General features: G+C 56.4%; 1 protein-coding gene across 2 annotated transcripts in view; it reads right to left on the bottom strand.

Moving 5' to 3' along the window:
- Positions 1–415: 415 nt before the first annotated feature.
- IGSF21 (immunoglobin superfamily member 21) overlaps positions 416–16933 on the bottom strand; it is a 236864-nt gene continuing 220346 nt past the window's right edge. Inside the window, exons 5-10 of one of the 2 annotated variants that reach the window (XM_023258215.2) lie at positions 13332–13447; positions 10149–10623; positions 2448–2533; positions 1890–2082; positions 1456–1494; positions 416–651 (exon numbers count right to left, since the gene is read on the bottom strand). In XM_023258215.2, the coding sequence (XP_023113983.1) occupies positions 578–651; positions 1456–1494; positions 1890–2082; positions 2448–2533; positions 10149–10623; positions 13332–13447 (983 nt within the window). In that variant the 3' untranslated portion in view covers positions 416–577. Of the gene's footprint in view, positions 652–1455; positions 1495–1889; positions 2083–2447; positions 2534–10138; positions 10624–13331; positions 13448–16933 lie in introns of those variants that run through there. The other variant, XM_045035175.1, reaches the window with a different exon arrangement.

Raw genomic sequence — 16933 nt, 5'->3', positions numbered from 1 at the left:
CTGAACCCGACCATAGCCAAGAGTCCAGCCCAGTCGACCTGTCGCCTGAAGCAAAGCTGCCCAACTGAGCTCGGACTAGACCAGCAGAACGGCTTCATCGTGAACACGAGCATACTAATAAATGCGTGTTGTTGCGTAAATTGAGGTTGGGTTGGTTTGTTATGCAGCAGTACTGCGGCAACAGCTGACTGTTACACTTGGCCCCGAAGAGCCTTGCATTTCCTGAGAGTCTCCGGCCACTTCTCGCATCTGGTCACTTGGACCGAGACAGTAAGCCGCACCTCCGCTCCTCTTCCCGGAAGGAGCGTGCCTTCCGTCCCCTCTGTCACCCCCTCCCTGGGGCCTGTCCTGACACTGGGGGCCAGGGAGTGCCAGTCGCTGCCACAGAACAAAAGACGAATTCAGAGCCGCAGACTAAGGTGGGGAAAATTGTTTCGTTTTAATTAAACTGGTTGAAGAAGCCAAGACACAGACAGAAAGAGACGAAGAACAGACTGGAAATAGTTTAGAAAAGAAAAGAAAACCGATCGCGGCGAAGTCAGCGCGGGGTGGAGTGGCGGGAGCGGCGGCCGGGCCTTCACGTCAGCTCCAGGACCACTGTCAGGGCGAGCACCAAGGTGAGCCGGACGCCAGCAGGGCCAGAAGCGGAACCTATGTCAGGGCAGCAGGGAGCGGGGTCAGGGTCAGGGCCGCGGACCCTGATGCGCGGGGCAGGAACGGATCCCGGATGGCAGAGCTTCAAAGGGGCCCCAGCAGAGTCTGGATTCAGCCACGGGATGCACTGGGTTCAAATCCAAGCTCTGCCACCTGTCCCACCAAACTGGGCATGACCCCTTCCCTGCCCCGGGCTTGCTGGACTGAGCTCAGGCTCCCTGGTGGCCACTGGGACCATCCAGTGGGGACTGGGTGTGGGGCCTCTATTGTGAAATGTGAGATCAGCCCAGTGTGGGGAGGAAAGGGCTGGTGGGCCAGGGAGCGGTGTTTGGGTCCCATGGACCGGTGCTCAGGTTGGGCAGGAGCTCAGGGAGGGGGGTATAAGAGTCTCCAGCCGAGGCACCTGAATGTGCTCCCCACTGCCCTGTGGAGTGTGCTCCCCACTGCCCCGAGCCCGGGGGCACAAGCCCATGGTCAATGGCGACACATCCTCTTAGGGCCAGGGCAGCTAAGTTCTCTGAGCTGAGCGAGCTAGAGTCATTGTGGATGGTGGCAGGGGGACACGCTAGGTCCCTGGAAACCCCCACTGGCTGATTTCGGGGTGCTGAGTCCCCCTTAGTGCCTCAGCACCCATTCCTGACCACCCTTGACCCAGACTCTGTTGAACCAGAGGGCAACTGCCTGCCTGAGGCTTGAGGCAAAGGCAAGGGTATACGAACGGGCCGCTGGGGAGACCGGGGCTGCCTGGACCCTTGCAGATCCCTTGGGTTTTAGCGAGAAGCTCTGAGGGTGAGGACGTACCATTGGAGTCTTCCGTTCCTCTTGGAATATTTGGGTTTTCTGTTGGAAAGGACGGAAAGAGAACCGGCTTGGGGTGACATTCAGAGCTCCGTAAAGGAACCCTCCCGTTTCCAGCACCTGCCGTGTGGTATCGCGGGTGCCCTCTCGGGGCAGCCCAAAGCCGCTGTGAGGACGTGGCATTAGGTCTGCTTCACAGACGGAGAAATGGGGGAGGTCGAGCGGCTTGCCCCAGGGTGCCCGGCTGTCAAGTGATGCGTCCGGGATCCGAACCCAGAGATCCGGCTTCAAGCACTGAACTCCGGTGCCTCTGTGTGGGGCATCCTCGCAGGCAAACTCAGGGGACCCGGGCCCCGGCCGTTCCCTCGTCCTTGGGACGGCTCCAGCCAGGGCGCCACCCCTGGTCGCCCTCCCAGCCCCCGCTCAGGGCAGCGTACCAAATACGATGAGCCGGGTGTGGGTGTCGGTGGAGCCCAGGGGGTTCTGGGCTGTGCAACGGTACATGGAGCCATTGAGCTCGGCGGGAACCCGTTCCAGCACCAGCTCCTTCCCGTCAAACTCAGCACTGCCATCCAAGAGGCGGCTTCCGACCCGCGTCCAGGTGAACATGGGCTCCGGGAAGACTTCGTTCTGTGGGTCGGCGGGGGGGGGGGGCGGAGAGTTGGGTCACAAGGGGAACCATTCTGCCAGAGCAGGAAGGGGTCAGAGGCATGGCCTGGCCGGGGCTGGACACACGCTGCCATCCGATGGGGCAGGAGTGGCTGCCCGGAACCCCAGCAAGAGGACTCCAGGGCCGGAAAGGATGCCAAGTCCATGAGCTGGGTCTGCGCTGGGCTCTGGATGGAGAGCAAAACCTTGCCCTTCCTCATCAGAGGCCATTCCGCCTCACCGGCTGGGGGACTGAGGTCAAGGGAAGTGTCTAAGAGGGATACCGGTGACCAGTGGTGTCCCTGTCACCTCCCACCACCCTTCCAGATGCTCGGAGTGAGGCCGACCTGAAATCCGTGGACCAGAATCCTCACTGTGTCCCCGACCCGGGCTCTGCTGGGTGTCATCATGATCTTGGGTCCTTTCGGGGCAACTGTAGGGAGAGGAAGGCCAGGTCAGAGAGGTATGCGTATATATGGAGAAGGGGAGACTGAGCGAGGACAGGAGGCACGGGGAAAGCGGGAGAGAAAGTTCCAGTCCGGCAGCGAGCATCCTCGGGGGGAGCTGCCACTGAGCCAGGAGCTCTGACGATGCCCATTCATCCATCCACGCCTGTGTTCTTACGCACACTCAGTCCCCGAGCCCCTGCAATCAGTCCGACCCTGAGACCTGGGATTCAGTGGTGGTGCGCAGAACGCGACCCCTGGCCTTGTGGGGTTCACTCTCGGTGCGGATGAAAGACAAGCACAAGGCTGATCAGGGTCAGTTCAGAGGAGCCCAGGGGACGGTGGAGGTGGGGACGCCCAAGAGAAGTCTACCCCACAAACGACTCGGCTGCTAGTGGCAGGGAGCCTGTCCCAGCAGCTGCGATGGCTTGAAACACCCCAAACTGCCACCCACGCTAAATCCTCATGAGGCGGGACTCTGCCGTTATCACCCCCGGCACGGCTGGGTTAACCAGGCCCAGAGAGGGCAAGGGACTTGCCGAAGGTCACGCAGTGAGTAGGAGCCAGGACAAGACTCCGCTGTCTCCCTTCTGGCCCGATGCTCCTTCTACTAGGTAATCTGCCCAGTGGGGTTTTTCTGGAATCCCTAGATTGGAGGTATGGGGGTAGACAGGTGTGGGGGGGGACCATCTCCTCCCGACGGCCCTTGTCCTCCCTGCCTCTTTCCTCACCTTCTGTATCACTTCTTTCAAGGCCCTTTATATCGTGAGCTTGGGGGACAAGACAGGGCTGGGAGAGCCACCGGGACCTCTGAGCCCGTCCCCTCAGGATCAGATTGGGAAACCGAGGTGCACGAGTAACAAAGGGGCTTATCCAAGGTCACCCACGCGGTTAATTTCCCATGTTTCCTGGGGCTCTTTCCCCCAGACTCATTCAGTCATTCAACAGGCAATTAGTGAGCCACTCCCGTGCCAGGCTCTGGGCGGTGCGGGGGGCACGCAGGGTGGGCAAGCCAGGTGCCTGCCGGCTGGGAGCTCACACTTGAGTCGCTTACACGTTCCACGCACAAGCGAGTGCACAGACGGGAAACCAGTATGCAGATGCTCTGCTCACACGGAGGGTGAGTGCCGGCCAGAGTCTCCTCCAAGGAAGGTGACATTTCAGTTGAGACACGAAACTCCTGAGGAGGGTTCCGGGGGGGGGGGGGGGAGGAGGAGCCAGGTCCTGTGGGCACTGAGGCCGAAGGTCAGGGGGCATGGGGGAGAGGCCTCCCCAGCTGGAGGGAGGCCTCAAGGCTTTGGTTAGAGCGCCACACCCTGTGCCTTCTCTGCGAACATCTTCCAGGGGTGACGGCAGGAGAAAAGCTGTGTCCCAGGCCCCTGGGGCTGGCTTGGGCTCTCCCCGACCCACCCCTGCCTCCTCCCCAGCCTCTCCTCCCCCGCTCAGCTCTCCAAGTGGAAATCAGAGCAGCCCGCAGATGTGGGTGGTCTCCCTGGCATTGCGAAGTTCATTCTCTGAGAAGGAAACGAAAGGACTATTAATTAAACCACGAGCCAGGCGTCTGAAGTGCCACGTGGGGCTGAGGGACGCACGGGTGGGAGGAGTGGGGGCGCAGGGAGGGCTTCCGGGGCCGCCTCCGCCAGCCAGCGCCAGACGGGAGGGAGGCTGGGGCGGATTCCGGTCTAGCGCGCGTGGCCTTGGTTGGGTCACCGCACGGGGCTTTCCCCAGGTGCATGATGGGAACAATGAGAACAGCTCCGCCTGCCGGGCCCCCTGCTGCCCCGCCCCCCACCCCAGGGCTAGCGGCCGCCCCTTCCAGCGGAGGCCTGGGCCTAGCGAGTGAGGTGGGAGGAAACCTCACATGCTCTAGACTCCCTGTTAGGTCTATCGCCCCATCCTCAAGGTGCTTAAGAGGCAGGGTTGCATGAAACCCATCTTGCAGGCCATACACCTGGCCCTCTGGAGGGCTGCGGCCGGAGGCCGCACAGCAAGGAAGTGATGGGAGCAGGGCTCGATGGGTCTTCCGAGGGAGGCCCGGAGACCAGGGCTGGTGGGGAGGGAGGGGTGCTGTCTTTCACTCGGGCAGCCAGATTCTCTCCGTGGCTGCCTGAGCTGCAGGTTCCCAGAGGCTCCTGTGTGGAGCTGGCCCTGGGGGACGAAGGGGGGCAGGTGAGGGGTCTGTCCTGCCCTCACTCTGAGCACCATCCTGGCAGCACCTTGGCGGAAGATCCCACCCCCGCCCCCATCACTGCTGCTTCCGATGCTGCTTCCACAAGCCAGGCCAGCTGCTGTCACCCTCCCCACTCACACCCCTCCCGAGAGCCACCAGCAGCTCCTGGCAGTCAAATTCTGCCTCCCCAACCCCCACCTGCTCCTAGAACACAGCACCGAGAGTCTCCAAAAGGAATGTTCTGAGCCCCTGGGCTTTCCCTGCCCTCCACCCCTGGATACACGGAAAGAGTGGGGGTCCAGAGACCCAGGATTGGGGCCTAGCCTTCTGCTCTCGGACAGCATGACTTGGATGTATCAGTTCAACTTTGCTGGGCCTCAGTCTCCTTACCTGTAAGTGGGGGACAATAGGTTAGTACACTTTTTGAGGAGTTACTCTGAAAATGATAATGGAGGACAGATGGGAGGCTATAACGTGAAATGGAAAGTGGTGTGCATCTGTCTAGGGGAGTATAAACGATCCTGGTGATATAAGCTGCTCTCCTTATCTCTCCTGAAGATTCCACTGCAAGAACAGCCTTGTGAAATCTCATGGAAAAGCTCCTCTAGGTTTCCCCCAGGAATTCTGGGTGTTCACTAAAACCATCCATCCATCTGCCCATCCATCCACCCATCCATCCACCCATCCACCCACCCATCCATCTGTTCACCTTTCTGTCCATCTGTTCACCTTTCTGTCCATCTATCCACCTGTTCTTCCATCCATCCATCCATCCATCCATCCATCCGTCCGTCCGTCCATCCATCCATCCATTCATCCATCTATCCACCCATCCATCCATCCATCCATCCATCCATCCATCCACCCACTCACCCATGCATCCATCCATCCATCCATCCATCCATCCACCCACCCACTCACCCATCCATCCATCCATCCATCCATCCATCCATCCATCCACCCACTCACCCATGCATCCATCCATCCATCCATCCATCCATCCATCCATCCACCCACCCACTCACCCATGCATCCATCCATCCATCCATCCATCCATCCATCCATCCACCTACCCACCCACCCATCCATCTGTTCACCTTTCTGTCCATCTTCCACCTGTTCTTCCATCCATCCATCCATCCATCCATCCACCCTTCTGTCCATCTATCCATCTGTTCTTCCTTCCATCCACCCATCCATCCATCCACCCACTCACCCATGCATCCATTCGTCCACCCACCAGCCCACTCATCCATCCATCCATCCATCCATCCATCCATCCATCTGCCCACCCGCCCACTCATCCAACCATCCATTCATCCACCCACCCACCCACCCACCCACTCATTCATCTGCTCTATACATCTACTTATTTGTGGTTCACCTAAACTGTGCCGATTACTGTGCAGGGCAATGCTGGGGCTATAACAATGAATATAACAGTAGCTGATATTTACTGAGTGCTTACTCTGTCTATCACTATGCTAAGCACTGGATATGTACTGCCTTATTTAATCTTCACAACAACCCAGAAAAGTATGACTTAATTCTTAGACAGGTGCTTACTGAGTAATATGTTAGGGATCATTCTGAGCCTTGTACCCTGTGAACAAGGCAGGTAGAGACCCTGCCCACACGGAATTTAAATTCCAGTGGGAGATCCAGGGAATAAGGAAACACGTAATGTACCTGCAGGTTGAGCGAAATGTGATGCCAGAGAATAAAGTGAGAGGCTGTTTGAGATACGGTGTTCAAGGAAGGACTTTCTGAGTAAAAGATCTGAACAGGGGCCTTAGGGACACAGGGCTTAAGAATATCTGGGGCAAGATTATTCTAGGCAGAAAGGAAAGCCGGTGCAAAGTCCGTGGTGGGCCCGAGCTGGGTGCATTCACAGAAGAGTTAAGAGGACCCCGTGGCTGGAGCAGACAGAGCAGAGGGGGGTAATGTATGGACATCACTGGGATTTGGTTTTAAATGCAATGGCAGTTGTGCAGGGAAATGCACTCTTCTGAACACAACTTAGCGAATCCTAATGCAAACACCTGTGTAGCCACCGTCCCAATCAAACTCTAGAACACCCCCCTCCCTCCGGAAGGTTCCTTTATGCCTCCTTCCACCTCCCCCCACCCCCCATAGGTACACGCTGTTCTGACTTCTCTCACTGGAGAGTTTTGGTAAATGTTCTAGAAGTTTACCGTATAAACGGAATCCCGCAGTGTGTACTCTGTGCCGCCTGGCGTGTTGCACACGGTATCATGTTTTCTGAGCTCTGTCCACGTGGTTGCGACTAACAGGAGTTCATCTGTATTGATGAGAAGTAGCTCATCATAGGACGATAGCACGGTTTTGTTCTCCCACCTTCCCAATTACGGACATTCGGGTTCCTTACAGTTTTTATTGTCGTTGTTGTGAACATTCACCTCCAAACGTTTGTGGACATAATGTTTCCATTTGTCTTGGGTAAACACTTAGGAGTGAAATTACTAGGTCATAAAGTAAGGGTGTTTTCACCTGGGAAAGCAAGTGCTAATCGTCCAACACGGTGGCACTGGTTTATGCTCGCACCGGCGACGCACGAAGGTTCTGATGGTTCCACATCCTTGTTGGCATTTGACATTACCCGTTCTTTCGACGTTAGCCGTTCTATTGCTTGTGCGGCGGTACCCCACTGAGGTCCTAATCTTCATTTTCCCGATGACTAATGATATTATAAACCTTTTCATATGCTTATGGGCCATTCGGACGTATTCTTTCTTTCTTTCTTTTTTTTTTTTTTTTAATGGAGTTGTCTTACCATTCGTGATCTGTAGTAGTTCTTTATATATTCTGGATACAAATCCTTTGTCATAAATCTGTAGGGAGAGTATTTCTTCTCAGCCTCTATATATATTCCTGAAGGTGCCTTCTTTTTTTTTAAATTTTTTTTTCAAGGTTTATTTATTTTTTGGGGGGACAGAGAGAGACAGAGCATGAACAGGGGAGGGGCAGAGAGAGAGGGAGACACAGAATCGGAAACAGGCTCCAGGCTCTGAGCCATCAGCCCAGAGCCCGACGCGGGGCTCGAACTCCCAGACCGCGAGATCGTGACCTGGCTGAAGTCGGACGCTTAACCGACTGCGCCACCCAGGCGCCCCCTGAAGGTGCCTTCTTATGAGCAGAAGCTTTGGATTTTGACTCAGTCTCATTTACCAGTGTTCAATTTTTCATTTGGTGCCTTTTGTGACCTTTGGAAAAACTCCTGGTCTACCTCGACGTCACAAAGCCAGATTCCTATGCGTCGCTTTAGAAGCTTTACGATGTTGGATTTCACATTTAGGCCTGTGATTCATCTCAAATTAATTCTTGTGTGTGCGTGAGATAGGGGACTGGGGTCATTTTGCCCTTAAGCGTCTCTGGTTGTTCAAGGCTGTCTGTTAAAACAACTTCTCCTTCCCCATTCAACAGCCTTGGGGCCTTCGTCAAAAATCAAGATGGGCTGTCTCTCTGGGTTCTATTTCTGAATTCTATTCTGTTTTGTCCATCTGTTCGTCTACCATTGGAAGGGCTGGGGTGGGTATGTATGTGTGTCACGATCTGATTTATATCTTGAGCCGATCGATCAGCACGAAGAGCAGAATGGATGAGGGTGGGAGCGGAAAGACCAGCCTGGCGGCTGCGAAATCCAGGTGGGAACTGGGTGGTCGGAGAGGAAACTACCAGAAGCGGCAGATGTGGGGGCAGGTTCTTGAGGCTGGCTTAGACGCGGAGCATGGGAAAAGAGCGGGAAAAGCAAGCGACTCTGAGGGTTCAGGCTCCGCCAATGGGAAGAACGTAGTCGCCATCTACTGAGATGGGTTCTGGGACCACCAGGCATCCGTCTTCTTGTGGGGAGTAGTGTCTGAGCTGGGGGAGGACATCCCGGCAGAGGGAACAGCCGAGATCGCGGGGAGGCTCTGGGCCGCCCTGGCCCGACCTTCAAAGTCCTGATCAGATGATTGGATTCTGTGTCCCGAGGTCACCTGCCCATCCTACTGCCTCCCCGCCGTGGCCGGAGAGCAGGGTGTCCTCCACTCTCCCTCGCCCCGCCCCCCAGCTCATAGCCCTCTCCCCTGGCCACAACCCCAGCAGATGGCACAGTGGTGAAGAACGTGGGCCTGGGGTCGGACCTGGCTGGCTGACCTAAGGAGAGTTACTCCAAGCCTGGCTGGCTCCCCTCACTTGTGAAACGGGAATAATGACAGCGTCTCTCCCTGCCCCATAAGCTCACTGCACCTGTGCCAGAGAACTTGTAGGCAAATCATCCTGCAGGGAGCCTGGCTCCTGATATTTATGAGCTTACAATTATTCTCTCCATTTAACAGGTCAGAAAACTGAGGCTCGGGGACCTGAGGCCTGAGATCCCACCAACAGACGGCAGCCAAGGTTGCATGGGAAGCCAGCCCGGGGGTCTGTGTCATCCCCCCGGTTTGGCACCTGCGTCTTGGCAGCCTTGCAGTGTCCCCCGCTCCCCGCTTCCCCCGGGGGTGCACACACGTGACCGATGGGGGGGGCGGTGGGGTGCACGCCAGCACGGCTCCGGTCAAGGGAACCAGCTGCAATCAGGGACCGGGCAGGAGAGTCCTTAATCTGGCTTGGGGTGCGGGAGGGCAAGGGGGTGGGGCAGGCCAGGGGCAGCACCCCCTCATCACTGCGATGCGAGCTGTGAGCTGCACACTCACTTTTCCAGCTGCTCTCAAGTCCTTGTCCGGTCTTTCCCCGTGTCGGTGGGGGTGGGGCAGGGCACCATCCCAGGGAAGCCGAGCTTTGCTTGGGCAAGAGGGGCAGGGGACGGCTTTCCTGGGGGAAAAAGCGAAGGGGTGAGGCTGCTCTGCCTCCCAGCCCGGAGCAGATGGCATCCTGAGGTTCACATTCGCCAAAGGACAGTGGGAAGCGCGGGGGTCCGGAGAGGGTGGTAGGGGCAGGCTGCGGGTTGATGAGGTCCCAGCGCCTAGCACAGGGCTGGGCAGTAGGGGGAGCTCATGAGGTCTCCAAGGAATGACACGCGAAAGTGCTCGGGGGCAGCTGCCCGAGACCACGGATGTGGCACAGTGAGAGGCTAAGAGCGAGGCTCTGGGGCCATAGTGTCCACCTTTGAACCCTCCTCTGCTTAATTACTCACTCAGCAAACTTCTCCGACTCACATATTCGCGATACTGACGGACCAAATTCCCCTGATTTCTAGTGTTCCTGACCCCGTCCAGCAAGCTCTCCTGACCTCCCTGTGACCACCCACGTTCCCCAGTCCAGCTCAGCAAACCTCCTTAAGAACCCCGGCCCTGATCTCTGGGCCTGCCCCGGACGCCTCCGTGCCCCACCCCTCCCCACGTCCGAGGTGGCCGGCGACCCAAGGACCCAAGGCTCCCCGCCCCCCAGCTCTGCAGGGTCCCCGCAGAGCGGCACCCACCAAGTCTTACCCAGCGTGACCTCTGCCTGCATGGGCATCGACAGCGCTGGGTGCTTGACCTCACAGCTGAAGAGGGCCTCATTGTCGATCTGTGGGTTGAGCGTCCAGGTGAGCAAGGCACGGACCTCCACGGTGCCGTCACTGCCCGGGGTGTGGCTGTGGCGCAGGAAGTAGATGGGCTCGGCGCTGTGGACCCAGCGCGGGAACTCGCGGCTCACCACCGTCTCTGGGACGTTCTCGGTGGTCGGCTGGAGGAGGACGCCGGGGTCCGGGGTCAGGCTGCGGGCAGGGCGCTCTGTGTAGGGGCGCCCGCCCCGGTTCTCGGCGTCCAGCAGAGACAGCGACCTCTGCATCTTGGTGTCATCTAGGTCACGGTGCAGGAGGCTGCGGAAAGGCCTGCTGTCCTGGAAGGGGCCAGAGCTTGCCTCCAGCGGCTCCGTCAGGGGCACGGCATCGATGGGTTCGCCATCGCGTTTGAAATAAACCTGAAATTACAAGGAGGGTGCGGGAAGCATTTCATGACCGACGGTGGGACCTCAGAGGACCTGGCCACAGAATGCCCGTTCTTCCAAGGCCGCCTCCTCCTTCCGGATGGACTCTCCCTCATCCTTTCCCTCCAGCACCCCAAGTACTCTGAGCCAGCTCAGGTCGAGGGGGACACACAGAGCTCCTAGTGGCAGAGGCCAAGCCCACCTCCGTCCTTACCAGCAGGTGAGCCTCTTGGAGCCCCAGTGTCCTTATCTGTAAAGGGGAGTAAGGACAGCTGCTCTGGGGGCTGTCGGATGCTTCAGTGAAACAATGTACTGAAACAGGGGCCCAGGGCACAGCCCCAGCAGCCACCTGGGCTGCGAGGGAGAGGTCTGTGCCCACCTGGGGACAGCATTTGGACGAGGGAGAAGGTAGGAAGGCGCCTGAGAGGAAGTGAGCCATCCGAAGAAGAAGGACGAGGAAGGGGTCTCCGTGGGCGCGTTTTGGAGGTTTGCAACCAGAAGGAAGGAAACAGGTGCATGTGTGGGAGAGAGCGAGGTGTGGGGATGGGGTGAAAGCAAACATCTTCTCGCTTTCTCTAATGGGGAACCCAAGTTTTGAGAGGCGGCATTTAATTTAATTTGCTGTCTTTTATGTCAGTACGTGTGCCCAGAGGCCTGTGGGGATCGGGTGTATTTTTCAATAAATCAGGTAAATAAATCGATGGGAGACAGGGAGAGAGAGGAGGGCAGGAAGCAGCTTTCTCAGGATGCTGGCGCAGGTGAGGGGAGGGAGGAGGATGTGGGGGAGGAGAGGAGGGGGGCTGCGGGAGAGGGGAAGGGAGAGGAGGGGGGGATGAAATGTGGGACCCGGAGAATCTGTCAAGAGTTTATAGCTCCAGCGAAGGATCTCATATGCACATAATAGCCTGCTTTGGGTTTTTCTTTCTTTCTTTCGTTTTCTTTTGAAAAGTGCTTCAAAAGCAGGTTTGTAATTTATACCAAAGAATTCTTTTAAGTTCTGGTGTCCCAGGCAAACGTAAGATGCCTGGAATGCGGGGAATTAAGGATCTTGTGTGTGTGTGTGTGTGTGTGTGTGTGTGTGTGTGTGTAGAGAGAGAGAGAGAGAGAAATGTCTTTTACATCTATATGCAACTATATATATGTGTATATGAATACTGAACATTTTATTGCCATATCTTAAATGGCAGGAGCAGGCAGGGGTGGGGGTGGGGAGTCTTCCTGCAGCCCCAGGGCCGTGGGGAGACTTTCTTTGTGTGTGTCCTCTGGGAAAGAAGCTGTTCTTTGGAGAAAAAGACCAGCTTGTCTGATTTTAGAGAGGCCAGACCTCTTTATGGGCTCCAAAGGGGGAAACTTGGGGACCATTTCCTGCTCTCACCAATCGCTGGGGTTGAAGTTGCCTTTTTATCTCTCTGTCTCCTTGGGACCATGAGGTATGGGTGCAGGGAGATGGGCCTTACCAAAGCCTTATTTAAGCACCTCTGTCTACTGCCCCACCTGTGTCTCTGCACACCTGCTTACTGCCCCACTTGAACCTATGCAACCTTGCTTACGGCCCCACCTGTGCCTGTGTGCACCTGGCCACTGCCCTGTATTGGGTTTCTCTGCACCTGTTTACTGCCCTGCCCTGAGAAGCTGGGTCTATCTAGGTCTAGATCCTGGGGTGAGACTGGCCTGGGTCCCCAGGTAACCCCACTGCATCACGCCTATGAGACAGAGTCTGGAATTCATTGTCTCCCACCTTGAACTCTAACCCTACCTATCCTCCGCTCGAGCCCAGCCCCTCACGAATCCTAGTGGTACCTGAGACTCACAGTGTCAAGTGTATTATACAATTCTCTTGGAGGGAGCCTTCACAGCACGTAGCGCGTGGATTCTCAATATGGGTTCAGGGAATCTTAAGGGTTCCACACAGGTGCTTCAGGGCTCTATAAGGGCAACCTGACCTTCCTTCACTCTTACATGTCTTACACGTGGGGCTGCGTGTATTTCATTTGGACCAAAGAGGTCCTGGTGCTCCTAAAAAAAAGCTGAAAATGTTAATGTCGTCCACTCCCTGAGCCTCTTCGCAGAAACTGGGAAGCAGAGGGGAATCTTTCTGCTTAAGGCAGGGCAGGGGCTAGAACCCAGTTCTCTCTGTTAGCGCCCCCACCGCTTGAAGTGGCCGTGACGATAATGCATGGGCTGGGCTGGCGGACCTCAAAGCAGTTAGGGTAGGTCGGAGTTGGTCCAAACAGGAATTCTCTCTCTTACCTTCCTTCCGGCCTTCCTCCCTTCCCTCCCTCCACAGTGGAATTGGAGCTGGAGGGCATGAACTTGAGTCCCACGTCCGTCAAGAACATTGTAGGTGACTCTGGACCCGTCCCTTCCCCTCTCTGGGCCTCATTTGTCCCCATTCTGTCCGATAAGTGGGGCAGGGCTCTGCTTGATGCTGGGCTTCCCTAAGGACCCACTGTGCAGTTCTGGGACCCCAGGGTCCAGAAAAAGTGGGGTTCTGTGCTGGGATCTTGGGAGCAAGATCCCAAGGGTGGGTCAGATGAGTAGATGGGGTCAGACCAAGGCAGATGGCTCAAGGCAGGGGCTCCCACCCTCTCCCCTTTATTCTGCAAAGTGGACGCCACGGTGACATCTGCAGCTGGACAAGTCACAGAGCAGGGTGGCCCGGCAGGGACGGAGGAGGAAGTGGGCACTCCAGAGGTACTCACCATGGGCGCTGGTTTCCCTCCGGACACAATGCAGACCAGCGTGAAGTTCTGGGCTTGGTAGCGGCTGAAGGGGGCGGGCATGTCTGCGGCCATCACTTCGATGGAGGTGGGGGGAGCTACCCAAGAGGGAAGGACAGCGAAACAAAGGTTTAGTGGAAGATTCAGGAGGAGATCCCCTGAGATGGGCCAGGTCCCGTGCTGGGTGCGGGGAGCAGGAAGGGGAGGAGGGTTGCATGACTCCAGGTGGTGTTACTGGCACCAACTGCAGTCGGGACGGTGTCCCTGCCGGGCACACAGACAAGGGCTCGGCCTCAAGGGGTCTACAGCCTGCTGGGAAGAAGGGCATGAATCAAGGGACCATACAGTTAAACGTGGGAAGCGCATCAGGTGCCGGGAGGTGTAACAGGAGGAAACAGGAGGAACTTGCCCAAGTCTGAGCAAGTTCTGTGACCCGAGGAAGCAACCCGAGATAAAGGACAGGTGTGGCAGTTGGAGGGAACAGCATATGCGGAGGGTTGGAGCATGTCAGCCCGGGGCAGGCGGCAGGCGGAGGGCAAGGAGCTGGGGATGGGGGCGGAGGGGCCCTGGGAAGTGTGCGGGGTGCAAAGCAGAGCCGCTGACCGTGGGTTACCGCTTGCAGTGGTGCGCTAGGGCCGGTTCCTAGCAGCGCCTGAGACCCAGATGTGCCATTTCCAGGACTGCCCTGGTAGCCTGAAATCGGCCACAGTAGGCAGCTTTACGCCACGGAAACTGGCCACCACCACAAACCAAGGCTTTTTGTGTGTTCTCTTCTCTGCCCCAGCCCCCCGAGAGGGGGTTTCCCAGCACAGCACTGGTCATGCGTGTTCTTCTTTGTCTTGAGAGCACTGGGGAGCCATTGAAAGTTTTAAGCAAGAGCAGCGCCACGATCAGGATTGCATTTTGGACGCTGAAAACACACAGTGTGACTCAGGCTAGACGGGCTGTCCATTTAGAGCAGGGTGAGGGCAACAGAGAGTAGGTGGCTTTGAGAGGCATTTAGGGCCAAGAGCTGCCTCTTTCCTTTCTTTCTGGAAGTTGGTGGCTCACTCTGCTCAGCAATCACTGGCTGGTGTGACAAAGCCACGGCTCCTGGGTGGGTGGACACTGTGGGGTAGTGGAAAGGACACCCGTGGAGCCATTGGGAACCTCTGGATCCAAATCTCAGCCAGGTCACCAAACCTCCACGTCCTGGGGCAAGTTACCAAAGCTCTGAGCCTCAGTTCCCCAATCTGCTAAATGGGAGTAAAACTTGGCAGATGGATGTGACAGAGGGGCCAGCTCCTAGGCGTGAAAGGGCTTCGCACATGGTAGGAAGCTGCTATTCTTTTTAATTTTTTTTAATATTTATTTTTGAGAGAGAGAGAGAGAGAGAAAGGGAGAGAGCAGGGGAGGGGTAGAGAGAGAGGGAGACACAGAATCCAAAGCAGGCTCCAGGCTCTGAGCTGTCAGCACAGAGCCCCACGCGGGGCTCGAACTCATGAACCACATTCACGTCCGGAGCCGAAAGAGGACGCTTAACCGACCGAACCACCCAGGCGCCCCAGGAATCTGCTATTCTTCAGATTCACACTATTATTTCCGCAGTCCCCTTGCATTCAGGAGGACAGGAGCCAGGATCTGAGGACTTCACTTGGGAAGGGCTCATTTTGGCTTACCCAGCCTGGGGTCAAGCGCAGCGGGGGAAACGGAGAGGAAGAAGAGCCGGGGCCTTTCCTTCCTGCAGGGGGTTTTCACTCCAGGTAAGTTTAATTAAGCTCAACGAACATTTCCTGACACCTACTAGGTGCCGGGCACGGTGCCAGGCGCCTGGTGATAAAACAGAGAAGCTCACAGGCTGGGGGGTGGGGGTGACAGCCGCCTGGCCACTCTATTTTGAGGTCTGGTGAAAGGAAGCCAGGTATGAGCCATTCATTCATTCGCGCAGCCACCACGCGCTGTGCAATTGGCAAGGGAAGCGGCATGAACAGGAAACAATGGGAAAACAACAGATGCAGAATTGTAATTAAGTGTAAGATTGTATAAAGCAGGTGGTAAGTGGGGTAGGAATTCCGCGAGGGGAAACATACACGGAGCGCTTCAATTACCCAGAAGTCCCAGGTTCTGCCGTGAACTTACTCTAAGACTCCAGTGAAACACCTGGGGCCCCACAGCAAGAACCCACCATGCAGCCAGGAGCTGTGCTAAGCCCTTAGCCTGGGTGAACGCAGGCAATCCTCCCCATCAGTCTCCGAGGTGGGTGTGTTTACTCCCATTTTACAGACGGGAAACTGAAGAGGTGCGGGAGGCCGTCCCCGGGGTTCACAGAGTCAGGATCTGAACCTGAGCGCCCCGACTCCAGAGCCCCAGCTCTGACAAGAGGCTGCGCCTCCATGGTCTTTGGAAAGAAGAAAGAGCTCGTTTCTGTGGGTGCCTTTAGCCCCACGTGGACACGTTTGAGCCATGGGGAACCCTCACGGACGCCTTGTGACCCAGATCCCTCGGGAGCTCTCCTGTGGGTGGCTCTACTTAACTCGGCTACCCTGGAGATGAAGGGACCACGCCAACCCGAGCTTTGGCGTAAAACTCGGGCACCGCTCGTGGTCGTGTGCACGGATGTAAGTATACCCTCCAAGAATCCGACTTCAGAAATGGCACGAGGCACCTTCGATATCTCTCATCCTTTCTCACTTTCATTGAGACCCTTAGAACCTTCCTTGATTGGACTGCTCTGGGGAGCAGAGATGATTCTCACAAGATGCCTGGGGTGGGGAGGGGGGAAGTCTAGCAGTTTTCCTTATTATTTGCATCGCTCTTATCAGGAGGTAGGACAGGACGGTGGTTAAAAGTGTGGGCTGTAAATCAGCCTACCTAGAGTTCAAAGACCAGCTGTCCCACCTACAGGCTGTGTGACCTTGGGCAAGTTACCTAACCTCTCTGAACCTCAGTTTCCGCCTCCACAAAAGGGGATTACAGGGTACCTGTGACGATTCAGTGACATAGTACCTGAAAGGTGTTTTGAAAGTGCACCCTGTACATGTCATCGGCACTTATTAGCAGGATTCATTACTAACAGTCTTTCTGGAGGCTCCCTGCTACTGGGCAGGAGAATGAAAGGTCTCTGCCTTCGGGGGCATTCACAGGTAAGTGAGAAGCCCAGAAGGTGCCACGGGGCACCTTCCAAAGCAGGACTCACCCACCCCATGTGGCTGTTGTGCACTCGAAAGGCGTTTTTGAGTTCCTGTGTGCTGTCAGCGTAAAATACCCACTGAAGTTCGAAAGCCATTTAAAAAATTTTTTTTTCAACGTTTATTTATTTTTGGGACAGAGAGAGACAGAGCATGAATGGGGGAGGGGCAGAGAGAGAGGGAGACACAGAATCGGAAACAGGCTCCAGGCTCCGAGCCATCAGCCCAGAGCCTGACGCCGGGCTCGAACTCCCGGACCGCAAGATCGTGACCTGGCTGAAGTCGGACGCTTAACCGACTGCTCCACCCAGGCGCCCCGAAAGCCATTTTAAAAAGAATGTCAAAGGTATCGCTAATATTTTATAGTGGTTATCTGTTGAAGATATATTTGGGCTCTACTGGACTTCATATATTATT

This window comes from Felis catus, chromosome C1 (genome assembly GCF_018350175.1).
Source record: "Felis catus isolate Fca126 chromosome C1, F.catus_Fca126_mat1.0, whole genome shotgun sequence".
Lineage (NCBI taxonomy): Eukaryota > Metazoa > Chordata > Mammalia > Carnivora > Felidae > Felis > Felis catus.
Note: the sequence above shows the minus strand (reverse complement) of the source record. Positions and strands in the feature narration are given on the sequence as shown.